The 21,010-nt window shown below is 42.0% G+C and overlaps 1 protein-coding gene across 1 annotated transcript in view; it reads right to left on the bottom strand.

The window, feature by feature from the left end:
• The window catches only part of LOC136872197 (adenylate kinase isoenzyme 5), a 327,365-nt gene extending 307,491 nt beyond the window's left edge, over window positions 1-19,874 (bottom strand). Inside the window, exons 1-2 of the mRNA XM_068227364.1 lie at window positions 19,730-19,874; window positions 12,275-12,460 (exon numbers count right to left, since the gene is read on the bottom strand). Of these exons, the coding sequence (XP_068083465.1) occupies window positions 12,275-12,460; window positions 19,730-19,874 (331 nt within the window). The remainder of the gene's footprint in view (window positions 1-12,274; window positions 12,461-19,729) is intronic.
• Window positions 19,875-21,010: the final 1,136 nt, after the last annotated feature.

The following is a 21,010-nucleotide window of genomic DNA, read 5'->3' as shown; positions in this document are numbered from 1 at the left end:
CGCTCCCACTATGCACCGCTCGTACTTCGCATTAGGCGGGATAGAGAATTCAGTGGTTAACCGCCGTCTTTAATCATAGGGGAAATTACAACCAAACCAAACCAAATCAAACTCCATGGCACTACAGCCCTTGAAAGGCCTTGACCTACCAAGCGACCGCTGCTCATCCCGAAGGCCTGCAGATTATGCGGTGCCGTGTGGTCAGCACAACGAATCCTCTCGACCGTTATTGTTGGCTTTCACACCAAGAAAATGCTGGGGTTGTACCGTAATTAAGGCCACGGCCACTTCCTTCCCATTCCTAACCCCTTTTTGTCCCATCGTCGCCCTAAGACCTATCTGTGTCGGTGCGACGATAAGCAACTTGCAAAAAAAAAATGGCAGTCTACTTTCTTATTTTCTGAACGTCCTGTCGGAGAACCGAAGAACGAACGAAGAACTTTACCGACTCGACAGGCCTCATCTCTCCCCAGCTCACCTCCTTCCCCTTCAGTCTGCCGCAGTCATAATCAGCAGAAATTTTACAGTCAACTAAAGAAACAAAAGTGTAATTCTATATTTATCGTCATACATAATGGCTTCTAGAGTGGCAGTTCCTCTCTAACGTTCCCAATCGATTCGCTAGCGCTGTCGAGAAGTAGGACTACAATGGTCACTGCATTATTCATGAATAAAGAATAACTCAGCAGGCGGCTGAACAGGTGAGAAAGTCCTGGCGCGGCTTACCGGTGTCGACACTTGTCTGCAATGCCTGTTGTACATCGTCAAATGTTTATCCAATTACTTCACAAGAAAAAATAATCAATCTTGTCAAAGATTTTAATTATTGCTGAAGGTTTGACAAGATTTGAAAAGATTTAGCAAAGTTTGATAGCATTTTGTTTTAACATGGAGAAAAGGCAAACAGCAGTTGTGGTTCTTGGACTATAGTAGGATAAATTCTTAAAGAGAAAAGAAACGCTCAATAAACCATACTTTACATGGGAAAAATATAATTGCAATTACCTTCAACATAATTTTTGCAGTGTACTTACTACCATAAAAATCATTTTCAGAGGTTATGTTATATTGCATTTTTTTTTTGCTAGTTGCTTTACGTCGCACCGAAGGTCTTATGGCGACGATGAGATAGGAAAGGCCTAGGAGTTGGAAGGAAGCGGCCGCGGCCTTAATTAAGGTACAGCCCCATCATTTGCCTGGTGTAAAAATGGGAAACCATGCAAAACCATATTCAGGGCTGCCAACAGTGGGATTCGAACCCACTATCTCCCGGATGCAAGCTCACAGCCGCCTGCCCCTGACCGCACGGCCAACTCTCCCGGTATATTGCATTTACTCGGATTAATTGAAGAATGATTGCAATGCAATTGAAATTCATGTCTTATTATCTGAAAACATATTAGGAATATATTATTAATAATAATGAATAATAGCGAGCTCGATAGCAACAGTCGCTTAAGTGCAGCCAATATCCAGTATTCGCGAGATAGTGGGTTCGAACCACACTGTTGGCAGCCCTGAAGATGGTTTTCCGTGGTTTCCCATGTTTACACCAGGCTGTACCTTAATTAAGGCTACGGCTGCTCCCTTCCCAGCCCTAGCTTTTTCCTGTCGGATCGTCGCCATAAGATCGATACGTGTCGGTGCGACGTAAAGCAACTTATAATAATAATAATAATAATAATAATAATAATAATAATAATAATAATAATAATAATAATAATAATAATATGTGAAGATTCTCATAAATCGAACATTGGTGATAGTGTTTACTTGTAGATTACCGTACGGTAAAAACATAAAAACTGTCCACTTCGTTGAGATATTTATCTTGCAATCTCCTCGTACGCTGCCATGTTATTCATTTTATTGTGGTACTCTACGGAGGCCAGTGAATATTGGCAGGGATGTGGCACGTACTTACCAATATTAATAGATAAACAACATCCCTCGGTCTGAAAAAGCCATTTTTTGTTGTTTTAATTCCAGTTCCAAGCAATCGTAGCCTCATCTCTCCCCACCTCTCCTCATCCCCCTATAATCTACCGAAGTAATAATCAACAGGAATTTTACTGTCAACTGGACACCGCACCGTTTATACTCGAATTCCATTTGTCTGTTCTCTCAAAGACTTGGCAATTCTTTGATTGATTACAACATCTTCTAATTTACTTTTAAGGCTTTGGAAGACTTCTCAAGACTTCCAAAGTATTGCAAGCGATTTGACAAGTAAACTTGTGAAGTATTGAAAATTCTTGTAAAGTCTTGTGAAGTCTTGAATTTTGACAAACATTTGATCGTGTACAACAGGTTTAGAGAACGAAACGATACACTGTAACATTGCCATTCCCTGCTGCCCTACCAATGAGAGGAAAGGGTACAAAAATATATTTTTGAAACATGTTTTCGTACTCCTTTTTCAAAACTGCCATCTAAAGAAATGCCGGCGTGTAAATGTAACTCTGGATTCAGGAGATGGTTTGTTTGAGCCTCAGTGTCGCACTTATGAAGATGGTTTCCGTGGTTTCCCATTTTCACACCTGCAAAATGCTGTGGGCTGTACACCTACTGATAAGGAAACTGAATACAGAAGAATCAGCCTGAGGCTTTATATCGTCCCCTGCTGTAGTCTTAAGTAAAATATTTCTCGTCAAACATATATATTTTTTTATATATTTTTTTTCTTTGCTGGTGGTTAAACGTCGCACCAACACATTGAATAATATTAGCGACGGGAGGATGGGAAAGGGCTAGTATTTTGTAAGGCATAGGCCGTGGCCTTAATTAAGGTACACCCCCGGAATTTCCCTGGTGTGAAAATGGGAAGCCACGGAAATCCATCTTCAAGGCTGCCGACGGTGTTCTACGAACCGACGATCTCCCGAATGCAAGCTCACAGCTACGCGATCCCAACCGCAAGGAAGTTGAAGCAATGCTACGACTCAGCTAAGGGCCTCGTGGTCACCAACTCACGCTCCCAAGTTGAGAGGCCCTGGGGCCCTTTTTAGTCGCCTCTTACGACAGGCATGAGATGCCGTGGCTGGTACTATACCGCCCCCCTAACCACTGGGTTCCCGAGTTAATAATAATAATGCTATTTGTTTCACGTCCCACTAACTACTTTTTAAGGTCTTCGGAGACGCCGAGGTGCCGGAATTTAGTCCCGCAGGAGTTCTTTTACGTGCCAGTAAATCTACCGACACGGGCCTGTCGTATTTGAGCACCTTCAAATACCACCGGACTGAGCCAGGATCGAACCTGCCAAGTTGAGGTTAGAAGGCCAGCGCCTTAACCGTCTGAGCCACTCAGCCCGGCGGTTCCCAAGTTAAGAGCCCCTGGGGTCCCCTGTTAGTCGCCTCTTACGACAGGCAGTGGACACCGTGGGTGTTATTCTACCGCCACCACCCACAGGGGGATATATATGTGGAGTGAAGTGTATTGGACTCCTTTCTAACCACAGCCCCTATACACATTATTTCGGGCACCGCACCAACACATATTATCTCATAGACTTTGCTCACATCAAGTACAAAGCCCCTGACCCTTATAATATGGAGTGTTGACTGTTATAATGCCAGAAAACTGGGTTATTGATCACTTGTGACCTAATTCTAACTGTTGTCGTTTCATCAGGCATTCATTTTAAAGATGATCACAGGATATCTTGTCCAAGGTCATTATCTAGCCGCCAGTTCAGGGCGAAATCCGTTACCAGCTAAGTTTCACCGACAGACAAGCATTGTATTATTTCCATAAGGACATAATGTTTTGGGATGATAATAAGGAGGGAGGTGAAGACTGCGATTGCCGTACTAAAGGAAATTAATTTATATAACCAGGTTCTACTTATATTTTTAGGAGAGGAAGGGGAAATGATTGTTATTTTACAGTCTTTTTCTTTCTAATTTTAATCCCAATTTGTTGGGGTTGATGCTTTTTATGAATTTGCCCCAGTTTTACGGCTGAATGCTCTTCCAGAACTAATCCTCGGTTAAGGGATATATTAACTATTACGTGCTCCTGTGTTGTGTTGTGTTGTGTTGTGTTGTGTTGTGTTGTGTTGTGTTGTGTTGTGTTGTGTTGTGTTGTGTTGTGTTGTGTTGTGTTGTGTTGTGTTGTGTTGTGTTGTGTTGTGTTGTGTTGTGTTGTGTTGTGTTGTGTTGTGTTGTGTTGTGTTGTGTTGCGTGTATATGGAGAGTTGTTGGTGGTGATATTTATTGTTTTGAGAGGAAGAACAACTGGGTAACCATAATCTATATAACATCAATCAGAGAGATAAAACGGAACGGATCCGACACTTTGAAAAATGGAATATCGGCCAAAGAAAGACAAGGGTCACGAAGGGCGTGAAAATGAAAGACTCCCTAGGTCTCGCAAACCTGATACCGTCAGGGTGGGAAAAAGAACAAGAGTAGACCAAGAGAGGTCGGATAAGATAGATGAAATTGAGGAGCCTGGCACAAGTAAGTGGAATCAATGCCAGGACTCAGCTGAGGGCCCAAACACCCAGTCCCCAAACTACGGGAATTTAGCCATACGCAGATAAAATCCTCAGGCTATCCGGGAATCGAACTCGGCACCCTCGTAATCGAAGACCGGCACGCTGATCATTCATCCAAGGAGAACTATGTTATCTTTAGAGTCCAAAGAAAAAAATATAAAATTCGAACAAGCTTGTAGTTTTACGTGGCTCTTGATATTGTGATCATAGCCATGGGAACATCTGACTTACATGAAATCCGAATTACAGTCACGTAACTTCTTATTTCAAAAGTCCCGCATGTATTGGCTGAGATTCGAACTATGGCCGCCTTAATGAAAGGTGGTGGTATTGATTATTGTTCTAAAAGGAAGTGCAACTAGGCTATCACCCTATATATACTATTAATCATAATCAAAGAGAAAAAATTGAAGGGATCCGACATTTCGAAAAATGAAGGTATCGGCCAAAAAAGGCTCCCTATGCCTCAAAAACCTAATTCCGTCGGCCTCGGAAAAGAACAAGAGTTGAAGTACAACAAGACATCTAACCTTACCCCCGCTGTACGTGTAAGCGTGGTCGCCAGCCCGCGCTCGTAAGTTGTAAGCCCTCCGGCAGAACATATTTCTATTCTCTGATATTTGTACGTTGAAGAAACTGATTCAAGTTTAAATGCTCAATGTCTTTCATAAACTAATAATACATATTGTCGTTATGTCTAATCCACAGACTGGTTTAATGCAGTACTCCATGCCACCCTACCCCGTGCTAATTTCCGCGTAACTACTAAATCCTCTATCTACTCTAATCTGATATCCATATTCATATCTTGGTCTACCCCTGTTGCTTTTAGTGCCTACACTTCCCTCAAACACTAACTGAACATGACCTCGGTGTCTTAAGATGTCCCCTATCATACTGTCTCCTCACTGGTCAAAGTTCGTCACATCCTTGTCCTCTCAGCAATTCGATTCAGTATCCCTTCATTTGTGATTCGATCTACTCATCACACCTTCAGCATTCTTCTGTAACACCACATTTCAAAAGCTTCTTTCTTTCTTTCTTTCTTTCTTTCTTTCTTTCTTTCTTTCTTTCTTTCTTTCTTTCTTCCTTTCTGAGCTCGTTATTGTCCACGTTTCACTTCCATACAATTCAACGCTCCAGACGAAAGTGTTCAAAAACGGTTGTTTTTTTTTTCTTTTCTAAATACTATATCAATGTTTGAAGTAAGAAAATATATTTTCTTAAGAAAGGCCTTGCTTGCTTGTGCTAGTTTGCATTTTTTTATGTCCTCCTTACTCCTGCCATCATTAGTTATTGCACTACCCAAGTAACAATATTCATCTACTTCCTTTAAGACTTTACGTCCCAGCCTAATATTTCCTGCATCACCTGACGTCATTCGACTGCATTCCATTATATCTGTCTTAGATTTATTTTTGGGCAGAATACGCCCTTACATTACTCCTTCTCCAAGTCTGTGTCCACACCATTCAGCAATTTCTTCCGACCTTCTGCAGACTCAGATAGAATAATAATACCATCAACAAATCTCAGAGTTTTGATTTCCTCTCCTTGGATTGTGATTCCTTTTCCAAACCCCTCTTTGATTTCATTTATCGCCTATTCTATGTAAACACTGAAAAGGAGAGGGACCAAAGTGCAGCCTTGCCTCACTCCTTTCTGGATTGCTTCTACTTTTTAATAGTCCTATATTTTTATCACTGGAGACTTTTTTTTGAAGAATGTAGATAATTATTCTTTCTCTGTATCTGATACCGATCACCTTCAGAATCTCGAATAGCTTGGTCCAATCAACATTATCAGAAGTATCGTTGGCTGAACGGTCAGCGTACTGGCCTTCGGTTCAGAGGGTCCCGGGTTCGATTCCCGGCGGGGTCGGGGATTTTAACCTTAATTGGTTAATTCCTACGGTACGGGGGCTGGGTGTATGTGTTGTCTTCATCATCATTGCATCCTCATCACGACGCGCAGGTCGCCTACGGGAGTCAAATAGAAAGACCTGCACCTGGCGAGCCGAACCCGTCCTGGGATATCCCGGCACTAAAAGCCATACGACATTTCATCAGAAGTATTTCCTAGATTTACGAATTCCATGTACATGTTAATATTTCTTTTTCTTTTTTTTCTTTTTTTTTTTGCTAGTTGTTTTACGTCACACCGACACATATAGGTCTTACGGCGACGATGGGACAGGAAAGGGCTAGGAGTGGGAAGGAAGCGGCCGTGGCCTTAATTAAGGTACAGCCCCAGCATTTGCCTAAAATGGGAAACCACGGAAAACCATTTTCAGGGCTGCCGACAGTGGGGTTCGAACCTACTATCTCCCGAATACTGGATACTGGCCGCACTGCAGCTATCGAGCTCGGTTGTTAACATTTCACAATACAGACAGTGCACCCAAAATTTCGTACACATCTTGCTAACTATAGACCTTCATGTAGACGCTGCTAATGAAAAAGCATTGTACGTAAAATTATTCAGTTTTGACGCCGGTATTTTTGCACTTTTAAAACACGTAATTATAGCCCTGACGAAGGAAAAGTAATTTGTTATGTGTGCTCAAGAATCTCGTGAATATTCATTGACTTTATCTGTAGACAGCAGAAATTAGGAATTCATTCATATGCATTGACGTCATCCTAAGCACGGAAAGTGTTCTTCCGACAGGAGTACGACAAAGAAAAGCAAACATGCTACAAATACTGCGCATTACTTCTCTAGAGAGGTTAATGTAATGAAATACTTCAAATACAGCCAAGTATTCACGCCAGGCAGCTATTTTCCCCCGTGTAGCGCGTTCCAAGCTAAACACTACTTCTCGCCCGTCAATTTAAAACTCACGAAGAGACGGCTAGGTCGTGACGCTCACGCTATTCTAGAACTGGACTCAATGCTAGGAGTGCGGCGTTCAGCAGACAATTACACTCCTACAAACTTTCCAACATTTTATTCTCTCTCCTCACTCATACTGCTTGTTGTTGATGATGATGCTTGTTGCTTAAAGAGGACTAACATCGAAGGTCATCGGCCCCTCACTCATACTAAGATGTCCATGAACAAGTTATCATTTACTTAAGCTCCTGCAAACTTTCCCTCTGAGTATTATTATTATTAATATTATTATTATTGCGTAAGCTGATGGTGGCCATTGGTTTAAGAGTGGCTGTGTTGGCGGTAATTAATGTTTCAAGAGGAAATACAACTAAGTAACCATCCTCTATATATAACACTAATGATAGGGGAAAATGGACTGGACCTGACACCTCCAGGAATGAAGATATCAGCCAAAGAAACAAAAGAGACACGAAGGGCGTGATAATGAAAGATTCCCTAGGCCTCGGAACCTAATAACGTCTGGGTCGGAAAAGGACAAGAGTTGACGAAGGGAGGTCAAAGAGGATAGATGAAAGTGAGAAGCTTGGTACAAGTATGTGAAAGCAATACAAGGACTCAGGTAAGGGCCCCGTGGTCGCCAACCCACGCTCCCAAGTTAAGAGCCCCTGGTGACACATTTAGTCCCCTCTTACGACAGGCACGAGGTACCATAGGTGTTATTCTACCGCCCCCACCCATAGGGAGAAATATTCGCTTAAGAGGGAGTATAGTTTGTGGTGGTGATTATTGTTTTAAGAGGAAGTACAACTAGGACACCATCCTCCATATAACACTAATCAGAGACAAAAAATTAAAGAGATCGACACTTCGAAAAATGAAGGTATCGGCCAAAGGAAGACAAGGGCCACGAAACGCGTGAAATGAAATACACCCTTGGTCTCGCAACCTAATACCGTCGAGGTCGGAAAAGAACAAGAGTTGAACAAGGGATATCGGATAGGATAGATGAAAGTGAGGAGCCTAGCAAAAGTAAATGGAAGTAATGTCAGGACTCAGGTAAGGGCCCCGTGGTCGCCAAACCATGCTCCCGAGTTGAGAACCGTTAGTGTTCCATTTTATTCGCCTCTCACAACAGGCAGGGGTTACCGTGGATGTAATACAACCACTCCCTTCCGCATGTGGGTGGCGTATGGCCATCGGAGAGGCCTGATGGAGGTCTTTCGAGTTTGGAACACATGGCAGACCTTCGCATATGTGACGATGAGACCTTACCTAGGATGAAGCCGGTAATCCTACCCAGTCCCCGAGCCAGAAGAACGACCAACGACGGTTAAAATCCCTACCCAGTCGGGAATTGAACCCAGAGCATTTTGGGCCAAAGACTAGCATGCTAAGCAGTTAGCCGCGGAGCATTGTTATTCTGTAAAACACTGCTACCAAATAAGGGCACTTCTTTGAGCCGTAATCTCTTGAAAGGAAGTAAAACCTGCTGGACTGGAGGGACTAGTCCGATTATACCAGGTGACTCGCCAACGCCGTATTTTCTGCCTATAAGTGTCCCGCATACTCTAATGTTGAATGGTATGCCTAATAACTGATTTTTCACAGGGGTATCACTCCCTACGGGAAGTTTACGTCAGAATACGAAGATACAACAGGGCGGCCACTCGCTGCATTTTTCTCAGCGCTACCCGTCTAATGCGCCCCCTTCTGTTGTGTTGTAAGCCTCATATCCGAACGGAGAATAGTAGTATTGTACTTGGTACAGCAGCACTGCAGTTGCTGTCAACATATCCACAATGACTGGTGTGTTCAGCAACGATGAATTTCCAGGTATAATTCTAATCCATGAAGGATCTGGTCGGAATGCAACCGAAGCCCGCAGACTGTATGCGGAGGAGTTTCCAAATATCAGCTTGTCTTCTATACACGTATTTTTCCGAACGGAATTCCATTTAAGAGCTAATTGCTCTTTCAAGACACATACAAGCTCTTTGGTAGAGTATGTCTGTATGTGTATAAATTAATGAGTTATTAAACATTATATTTTTGCATCTTTATTTCACATCCTTTGTAAACCACTGATTAGGCATCCCATTCAACACTGATGCATGCGGGACACTTATAAGTAGAAGGTACGAGGCTGGAGGGCCACCTGGTATAGTGTCAATGGTAGTGACGGCTGTGGTGGATACCATAGTTTCTATATAACAAAACAAAGGAAACAAATGTAGTTGTATGTGAATGATAGTGTAACTTTTCATGTCAAAAGCATCACATTCGTTGTCCGAGATTAGAACCACTTTAGCCTTCATCGGAAATCAGTGATGATTCCACTCGATTCTCTCGTCTCCAACATGGACAATAACGAGGATATAGCATACGTAACCGGGAACGCCAATCTCTTCACCACCGATAGTAAAATTGCTTTTCTGTCTGTATTTTCTGAATATTTCCCTGATAATTGATCCTTACACCGGACAGGACAAATAATATGCCCTGTCGGGTTCAGTTTAAGTTGTGTCTGTTGGTTTGTATATCTGTTACAGCACCACGGGATAATGGATTGGTGAATGTTCATGAAACTTTGTACTTCAGTTCACGATAAGGGCGAGTAAAATATTACATATAATTCGTTCAAAAAATCAGCAGTAAGGGAGCTTCAGAGAGGGCCTGAAACTTCAAACTGTCAGGCGGTACAGCGCTGGTCTTCTGAACTCAAGATGGCGGGTTCGATCCTGGCTCAGTCCAGCTGTATTTGTGGGTGTGGGGAGACGTCTCGTGCAAGAAAGAGTTTCATGTGGTATGCTAGTATGTTCTGCTCTTGTGTGCTTCCCTTGATTAATGTGCTGTATAGAGCTGTAGAAAATGAGTTCTAACTTGGGAATTAGCGTTTCTGGGTCAATGTCCATATAACATATTAAGTGTGAGGAATATGTCCTGAAAGTTTGGCCTACCTCATTGTTACACCCTGTATCAATTACATATAGATCTTTTAATTCAGTTTTCAGGTGGCGGCACCTTTAGTAAAATAATAATAATAATAATAATAATAATAATAATAATAATAATAATAATAATAATAATAATAATAATAATAATAATAATAATAATAATAATAATAATAATAATAGAAGTCGGAAATGTAGTGAACAGTGAGACCACGTGTTTATATCTAATAATAATTATTATTAAATATTCTCTCTACCGCTAACGATCCTGAAAATCAAAGGTTTGGAGTCGTTATTGTACTTAATCACTCTTAAATTCCATCTACCTCAACTGGGACTGAAGATGTATCCACGGAACAGGAGACCAATGACTAACCGACTCCTACTGAAGTTGGTTTCTGCCTTTTTCAAGCTCTCCCACTCAGGTCTCGCGTGTAATCTCTTCTACACACAAACAAAAAAGCAAACACACCAAACAAACACACAACTCCATGGCGTTACAGCCCTGATGAACCTTTCTCTACCAAGCGACCCCCGTACGCGCATGATCGGAGCTGGTTACCTACTTGCTGCCTACCAGTGCCGACAAGCGGCATGCAGGATTTAGTCTGTGTTTGTAAGTTACCCAGCTCACAACGAACAATGGAGCTGGTTTTACCGAGCAGAAGGCTGGCATTAATATATAGCGTCCAAGAAAAGAATTATGTTCCATCCTAGCTATGGAAGAAAGTCACTATTGCTTCAATAAACGATGCTATATCTTGTTCATACGTTAGAGATACAGCGTCTTTCGCAGCGGATAAGTAGGCGAGCTGAAGGTCAGGCTGAGCTTGGGGCCCGTATGAATCGCATGTAGCCTAAATAACAAGCGCACACAATAACGCATAATCAAAGTAAAATAATGTCTCACCTTGTCACAGAAGATGAAAATGTCCTCCACCTGCATCTACACATTTCTGGCTTCATCTAAGGAAATTTTCATTCATACGCATTAGTTCATGTACCGAGAAAGCCTCAATTTCTCTCGTGATATTTTGTTTGAGTTCATGTACAGTGTGAGGGTTTGTTGCATAAGCCTTATTTTTCAATTTTTCCCTAAAATAAAAATCGCAAGCCGTAAGATCTGAGAATCAGGTCGCAATGGTTTACTAATTACTCTGTTGTATAAAATGTTCTCAATTTAACTTGATGACTCGTTAGCCGTATGCGCGGTTGCCGAGTCTTGCTGAAAATATCCAGACTGGCATTCATTGTCCGTGAATTGTTAAAAAATGGTACGAGAATGTCATTACTACGATTGTGGTTTCGAAAACTATAGGCCCTATTATCCTGCCTGCAGTTACTGCCACCAACACTCCCATGTGAAAAATTAACTATATCTAATAAGAAAACAAATGCGCATTTACAAATAAATTCCAGCCAACAGATTCCAAGAGAAATAGTTCTTCATCTCTGGTACTCATTCTTGTCCAACTGCTGTTCGACCTACTCGTCTGGGGGCAGGATCCCCGCTTGTACTATAGGCCCTTCACCAGCTTTACTCGTCACCAGCGACAAGCACGACCAGCCCTTCAAAACAGCAAGCATGTAACCAGCTCCTACTCTGCGCGTACATTTAGACTGAGCGCCTATTACGAGACGACATGTGGTCAGGGCGACGAATCCTCGCAACCGTTATGTTTGCATTTATAGACCGGGACAGTTATCTCACCGTCAGATAGCACTTCGAACAGCCAGTTAAATTAGTAACTCCAATGTAACACTTTTTCAAATTTTTCACTACTTATAGCGTCCCATTGCAAAATGTTTGTGGGTGTAGGTTAGGTTAGGTTAGCTTAGATTATACGTAGGCTGAGTGAACCCCGAACAAGCCTTCATTTCCAGGCAAAATCTTTAACCTCACCACGAATCGAAACCAGACTCGCCAGGTAAGAGACAGGATCGCAACCCATAGACTGAAGTTCTAAACCAAGTTCATACTCACCCAGTACGAATATGACGGGTACTTTAGGTACCTCGAACTTGACATGACCTCCGTTATGCATAGGGAACTGGCCGTCAGGAGGTGTCTTGGAGAAGCGCACATCCTCGATGTGGTTCCCGTTACTGTTCTGCCATGCCTCTCGACCCATGTGGACGCCCTCATAAGTCTGAGATCCATGCTGTTGCTCTGGAACAGGAAAACAAGGACACAATTCCTATGAACTCTCCTTTCTTCAATAGAAGTTCGTCTCCATTCTGAAACACTAAAAAATATACTTCCTTTTTTTTCTATTTAAGTCCAGCAATACTCATTTTTTGTTTTTTGTTTTTACAATTTTCTCTGTGTCGCCCGTCACACATAGATAGATATATAAAACCAAACAAAACCCCATGGCACTACATCCCTTGAAGGGCCTTGGCCTACCAAGCAACCGCTGCTCAGTCCGGAGGCCTGCAGATTACGAGGTGTCGTGTGGTCAGTACGACGAATCCTCTCGGCCATTATTCTTGGCTTTCTAGACGGGGCCACAATCTCACCGTCAGATAGCTCCTCAATTCTAATCAGGTAGGCTGAGTGGACCTCGAACCAGCCCTCAGGTCCGGGTAAAAATCCCTGACCTGGCCGGGAATCGAACCCGGGGCCTTCGGGTGAGAGGCAGACACGCTACCCCTACACCACGGGCCCGGCTAAGATAGATATGATTCATTTCAACTGGCAAAGTAAGGGACACGGTTTCCTGACTTACACTTAACCAATGAATACATAAAAACATAAAATAAAAATACTTTAAAAAGATTGAAACAAATTACTACTGTTTGCTACTGTGCTGTCAATATATATTATACCACACAATATAAAATAAATGAACATTTTGCTTCTTAAATACAATTATATAATTCCTAAGAAGAAATTAAAATACAATAGCAAAGCAAAGTCACCTCCGTACAGGCCATGAAGGGCCTTGGAAGAGTGGAAGGTAAAGACTTCCACCATTGTTAACCTCGGCACGTGATGGGGTAGAGTGGTTAGCTCTACGCCCGGCCGCCTTTGCCCCCAGGAATTTACCTGGTACTCATTTTTGGTGTAGGCTGAGTGAACCTCAGGGCCATATGCACCTCCGGAAGTGGAATTCTCGTTTCTTAAATTTCACAACTTCCTGACGGGGATTCGAACCCACGTCCTTCCGGGCTAACCGAGCACGCCTTTACCGCCTCGGCCAAGCAGCCCCTTAAAAATACAATTAATAATAATAATATAGATAACCGTAGTATTATTTACAATTTAATGTTCAATACCAGAAATGTCTCATATTGACCAAAGTTTCAGTTTTCATGTTATGATTGCGTGCGAAAAACGTTACAAAATAGGAAAAAACAGCTGCTACTGCTCTAACAGTAACGATGAATGATACGATAGTTATAAGAAGAAGAAAACTGTCGTAATACGAGCTCATATCATGGAGATATTTTGAGCACACACTTTTAAATCTTCCGGGTTTTGATATTCCTTTAACGATCTGCGGAAGGAAGTTCCAATTACGGCAGGTCTCAGATAGGTCTTATGGCGACGATGGGAAAAGAAAGGCTTAGGATCTGGAAGGAAGCGACCGTGGCCTAGTTAAGATAGAGCCCCAGCCTTTTCCTGGTGTGCAAATGGGAAAGCACGGGAACCATCTTCAGGGCTACCGCAGTTGCGATTCGAACCCACTATCTTCCGAATATAAGCAGAGAGCTACGTGACTCAAGCCGAATGGCCACTCACTAGGTCAGCAATAGTTCATTTTTCTGCTGGAGCGAAGTGATATTTCCAGTAGCTGGATCATAAGTAATGATTTTAACACTACTCCACGAGCAAGAGAACAACTCTGAGTCATAACGAAGTAGTGGTGATTATTGTTTTAAGAGAAAGTACAACTGGGCAACCATTATCTACTAACACTAATGAGAGCGGAAGTGTAAAAATTAAAGAGTCCCTATGACACGAATGCTCTAATACCGTCGGGGTCGGAAGAGAACAAGAGTTGACCAAAGGAGGTTCGATAGAATAGGTGAAAGTGGAGGTGGTGGTGATGGTGGTAGTGGTGATTATTGTTTTAAGCGAAAGTACAACTGGGCAACCATCCTCTATGTAACACTAATTAGAGAGAAAAATGGAAGGGATCTGACATTTCGAAAAATGAAGGTATCGACCACAGAAAGACAAGAACCACAAAGGGCGTGAAAATAAAAGACTCCCTAGGCCTCAAGTGCTCTAATTCCGTCGGGGTCGGAAAAGAACAAGAGTTGACAAAAGGAGGTCAGGTAGGATAGATGAAAGTGAGGAGCCTCACACAAGTGGAAGCAATTCCAGGACTCAGCTCAGGGCCTCGTGGTCGCCAACCCAGCTCCCAAGTTGAGATTCTCTCGGGCCCCTCTTAATCGCCTCTTACGACAGGCAAGGGATACCGTGGGTGTTATTATACCGCCCCCACCCACAGGGGGGGGGTGAAAGTGAGCAGCCAGGCACAAGTAATTTGATACATTTCCCGGAACGTAGCTTAGGGCCCCGTGGTCTCCAACTCACGCTCTCCAGTTAAAATCCCCTGGACCCCTTTTTAGTCGCTTTTTACGACAGGGAGGGGATACCGTGGATGTTATTCTAACGCCCGCTCCCACAGGGAGAAACCACTCAAGCTCATGCGTCGTAGTATGTCATTCCATGAAATCTCTCCACTGACAGTTCGGAACATCTGGCTTTCCAGTTTTGCTTACAATGTGACCGCTTAAGAGGCCAGGATGTTCTGTATTCTAATTTAGCTTTAATTCATACATTGTTCTAACTGGTGAATGTTTTCTACTGTTAATTCGCTTAGTACTATAATGTTAATAATACGAATACTAATTAAATATTCCGTAATAATAATACGAGTAATAATAATAATAATAATAGTGATAGTGATAATTGGTCTCTTCCGTCAGCGGATCATAAATCGCATGATTATCTGTTTGGTAGCGACTTGGTAGAGCGGCGGGTTTCTACTGTAGAGGTAGTGGATTTGAATCTCACTCCTACCAATAGATTCTTAAACCTGTCATGCGTACGTATCTCTGCGTAATTATGTCCTAATTCTGGAAGGAACTTTGACTTATTAGTTTGTAAAAATACGTCTTCAGTTATTCCCGTCGTGTATAAAAGGGATGGTTCTTTCGTTTGGGGACGTTTTACAACAACATAACGAAGAGTGGGGCGAGTGCAAGTTTTTGAAACGATCAATTCTTACTACTGTCATTGTCTTTACGTCCTACTAACTACTTTTACGGTTTTCAGAAACAGCGAGAAGCTGGAATTTAGTCCCGTAGGAATTCTTTTACGTGCCAGTAAATCTATCGACACGAAGTTGATGTACCTGAGCACCTTCAAATACCACCGAACTAAGCGAGGATCGATCCAGCCAAGTTGGGGTCAAAAGGCCAGCGCCTCAACCGTCTGATGGGGATTATTGTTTTGATGATGATGATGTGGCGATGATGATGATGATGATGATGATTATTGATGTTTCTACACCACAGAAACGCGCAATAGTGATTACATCCCTCCTTATAGGGTTGGCGTCAGGAAGGACATTCGGACGTATAACAGGGTCAAATCCACATGTGCGACGCATTTCGCACCCGAGACCTCACAGGTGTAGGATAAACGGTAAAAGGGGAAGAAGAAGATGATGCCTGTTGTTTAAAGGGGCCTAACATCTAGGTTATCGGTCACTAATGGTACGAAATGAGACGAAATGTAATAACAATATTTTTTTTTGCTAGTGGCTTTATGTCGCACAGATACAGATAGGTCCTATGGCAACGACGGGATAGGCAAGGAAAAGAAGTTGGAAGGAAGCGGCCGTGACCTTAATTAAGGTACATCCCCAGCATTTGCCTGGTGTGAAAATGGGAAACCACGGAAAACCATGTTCAGGGCTGCCGACAGTGGGATTCGAACCCACTATCTCCCGGATGCAAACTCACAGCCGCGCTCCACTAACCACAAGGCCAACTGGCCCAGTAAATGACAAATTAAAAGGACGAAGAATGAATGGATGGATATGAATTTAAAACAATCAGTGGATCCGACCCTCATTGCCTCACATTCACAGAAACTGACGTAAAACAATAGTATTACTGACCAAGGGACTGCTTCTATAGCATGATGCTGAAGCGATTATGCTTGTTGTCTAAAGGAGTCCAAAATCCAGGTCATCGGCACCTCATAATGGTACTTATGGCTGGGAAAGTAGAAGCGTGGCATTTGTCATGTTGAGGTACTAATCAAACGTAGCGTAGACTTGCGGTATTCCACATATTATGGTACTACGCACAGGTAATGAAATTCGCACGTGTAACACAAACCTATTGTGTTCCGCAGATAGCGGCGCCATTTACAGGCAACGCAAACCTATGGTGTTCATCATATAAGTGTGCATAAAAAGGGACTAGTACTATCCCGTGGTGTTCCTCATATAGTGGGTACTAATCACAGGCAAGCCAGAACCATGGTGTCGCTCATATAGTGGTGCTAATCACAGGTACTGTAAAAGCCGACAACACACTCTATTGCTACTAATCACAAACCTATTTTGTACCTAACATAGTGGTACTATGCGCAAGTAAAAACGACCCATGGTGTGCTCCGTGTGGTGGTACTAATCATAAGTAGCCTCATGATTCTAATTCGATCATCCCTTGGTCGCCCCTTTTAGTCATCTCTTACGACAGGCGGGGGATACCTTGTGTGTATTCTTCGTCTGCATCCCCCACCCAGAGGGAGTAAACAGAGAGAGAAAAGAAGAAAAAGAAGGGATCCGACACTTCGTAAAATGAAGGTACCGGCCAAGGAAAGACAAGGGCCACGAAGGGAATGAAACTGAAAGACTCCCTAGGCCTCGGAAACCCAGTAGCGTCGGGGTCGGAAAAGAACAAGATTTGACCAAGGGAGGTCGGATAGGATAGATGAAAGTGAGGAGCCTGGCACAAGTAAGTGGAAGCAATGCCAGGACTCATCTAAGGGCCCGAGGTCACCAACCCACGCTCCTAAGTTAAGAGCCCCTGAGGCACACATTCATTAAATTCGACTAAATTTAACGTATTTTAATTAAATGTATTCAGGATCATGACAATTTATTTTGACGAGCACATGCCGACATCAGGATCACAAGTCATTACCCCTGAAACACTTCTAACACGCAACCAACATTACCGGTTCGCAATACACAACTCCGAGATACTGTGTAACTTCGAGAAGTGAACGATATTCGCGAACATTCGGTAATTAGGCCTACTAGCTACTAAACACGTCGTTGATGGATTAGTTTTGTATAATTTCCAAGATTCTGCGCTTCCCCTACTCTTATACAGCTTGCATATAGCTGAAATGACCGCAGCAAAATCGGAGAACTTCGGGTATGCTGACGACAGAGCAATAGCCACAAAGGAGGTGAGCACTGCCACTACTAAGTAAACACTCGGAATTTGTTTTCAAAAATGGTTCTTGAGACCTTTCATATTACAACATGAGGCTTTTCATATTACGGGAATAAAAATGATTGACAGCATGATTGATGTTAAATTGAAATAATAAATAAGGTAGTTCAACCTATTCAATACGAAATGTAGTGTTACATTCCATTTAATTATAAGTCGAATCGGTACCGGTTTCTTCCTCAATCCGGGTCATCATCAGCCGAATAAAACACAAAAAACAATGCATAGGTAAGAAAGAAGGAAAATAAAAGATCAAGTCCCCACAAAAACAGTTGAAAAGGCAATTTATAATCTACGAATGCCATGTACGTGGGCTTGTCCTTCTTAATTCTATCCCTTACGATCAGTCGTAAAGTCAGGACTGCTTCACGTGTTCCTGTATTTGAAGAGCCTTCTTCCAAACTCCACCCAAGTCATTTTAACAACAAAGATATTTTTCTTTTATTCAATTTAAAATTAATATTCTTTCAACTGAATCCAGTAGGTATCGGTATATGCAATATTAAACTAAAATTAAGAAAAGGTTTGTTTTCCCCCTCGGACACAATTGGCATAACTAATATGCATTTGTTTCCAAATCCCACCTAAGTTATCGCAAGTTTAAGAACGAGTGTTCACAGACGTGGATAACAGTAGAAGAAATTCATTCTGCAATGCACTTTATCAGAAATAATTATACTGAGTATTGATTACGTTGTAGCCATTGTACCTCGGTGGGTGTACACCAGCACATTATTCACTTTGTTTTATTGCCTTCCTCCTTGTTAGGTCAGTTCTTTAGAATTATCACATATTTAAGACGGAATTTTCCTTCATTATAAATCAGTGATATTTGAAACACAATAAGTCTACTCTTAACAAAATGTTCATAATATAGTTATCTACTGGACTTATCAAATGTCCATAGTTCCTATGCTCCTTTTCTATATGCCCGAAAATTCGATCTATCAGTCCTCGAGCAGGAAATATAAAACCAATAAAAATAAATAACTTTTCTTCTACATAAGATAGTAATAATGCCAGTATGAACTTCATTTCATTTTGTCCGGTAAACGAGCCCACGAATAGCTTCAAAGTAGTGTACTGTCCGCGCTGAATTTTCTATTGTAATAGCTTAAAGAAATTTGTCAAGCAAGATACCGCTTCATCCGTCTGGTCAGTCGTTTTCAGTTGAGACCTTGCATACTATTGGAATAAAAATGGTTGACAGCATGATTACATCACAACAAATAATAATTACGAAAATGTAACAACGACCGTATATAACGAGAATATAGGCTAGTATTAATAGGGGATATAGAAAACCTTGTATGAAGCATTATTTTGAACATTTTCCGTTCTTTTACTTTGATTTATTATTACAACTTCCCCCATGCAGAGGCTGCCACAAGGACAAAGTATGTCGACTACACAGTATTTTGTCTTCTAAGTTACTGTTTACTTTGCTAGTGTGCCAGGTAGAAGATTCACCAAAAGGCTCAGGAATAGATTTGCAATACGGTTCTTCAGATGTTATATAGATGATTGCGGATTATGGTCACTGAACCTCGTATTGCGGCGATAGCGATGTCGTGAAGTCGTGTCCGGCTGAGACCGAGAGAATCCCATAGCTGTGTAAGAAATTTATGGATTGTGCCTCGAGCTCCGATCATGAGTCCGTGGACGGAAATATTGTCTAGGTGATATTTATCTTTATAGTAGTTTACAGTTGGCTGGTAAATTGACTTCTTTTCGGCGTCCACCTCTTCGACCTGGCCAACGTGCGTATTGTGGGATCTAAGATTAGTCCTTGCTTGCTAGCTGGTTGAAAGGCTGTCATGTCAATACGTCTGTTACTCCCGTCGGTAGCTAGGCCAGAGACCTCTTCGTGCACCATGAAACCGTGATCCCTCAGCGAGGTCGCAATCATGTGTCGCATTGTATGATGGCGGGAATTTCTCAATACCTCCCCGTGAGGGCAGGCTCCCAGGACATGGGCAAGAGTTCCGTGCTCTTTGTGGCAACGCCGAGAGAGGGTGTTGTCCTGGAACCTTCCTGGCACGGAGCGAACGGCGCACACATTCGCTGTCATCTTGATGGCCTTTCTCCATTCCGCACAGGATAAGCCTCGGTGATCTCTTATCCATTTATAAAGAAAGGTAAAACTCAATTGAAGTAATAACGTATCTCAAAGCATACGTGTAAATACATATGGTAAAATATGTATTTAATATCTACCGATGGTCTAGAACCATACTGTTCAAAGTCCACTTTTATTAAAATACTAGCAGTTGTACCCGTTCTTCGCACGGGAATTTGCAATAGATTACATGTTTCCTTCGTGAATTTATGCGAAGTTACATATCTGTGTTTTATATTTTTCTACGAAAGCATGTGGTAGTAACGTGAAAAACAATAAAGATGAACAAAGCAGAGACAGAATGAGGACGATTAGAGAGTTTATTGTATCGTATGGTACAGGTCCGGGTCCGAAGTCGTGCAAAATTCTCGGTTATATATTGTTGTTTCTCTGACCACTGGAGTTGCGCTGTGGCTGAAGAATCATGAAACCTATCGTTGATGATAACCAGCCTTATTATCTGTTCTATCGAAAAAAGTAAAATGGCTCTTTAGTTCTTCCCGTTAACCCACCTTGAACTGACATGCACCAAGTATTCCACGGAACATGGACTAAAAGTCCGATTTTTTAAAAGCATCTCCGTTATTTACAGTCGTACGTTAAATACGTATACGACATAGAATGGCATAAATAACATATAGGCCCTACTTAAACGTTTGTTATATACAGTCTTTTGATAGACCTAATTCATCAAATGTACGTTAAGGTTGGTCATGTATATTTTGTGGGAGTGTAACATCACTGTTTGGATTCTCCTATAAACTCTCAATCTATTCAGGGATTTAGAAATAAATTTGGTCCTAAACCCTACCCAAGGACAGGTAGATTCTAAATATGAATTTTGGTAGAAATATATCCAGTAGTTTTCTAGTTATAAGAACTCGGACAAACAGACAGACACCAAAGCTAAAACAATATGCAGATTGTCATTATTAGACCTGAAACGGATAACTGTACAAAAAAATCGCCAAAATATTCAAAGTACAGACACACAGTCGTTACGATTTTATTTGTATAGATAAGAATTCTTCTCCACGTGCAACACTTCTTGGGCTATGTCCCCTCGAATTTAGCCTGTAAAACCATCAGTTAATGGTATCTCACGTA

The sequence above is a fragment of the Anabrus simplex genome, chromosome 4 (assembly GCF_040414725.1).
Source record: "Anabrus simplex isolate iqAnaSimp1 chromosome 4, ASM4041472v1, whole genome shotgun sequence".
In the NCBI taxonomy this organism is placed as follows: Eukaryota; Metazoa; Arthropoda; class Insecta; order Orthoptera; family Tettigoniidae; genus Anabrus; species Anabrus simplex.
Note: the sequence above shows the minus strand (reverse complement) of the source record. Positions and strands in the feature narration are given on the sequence as shown.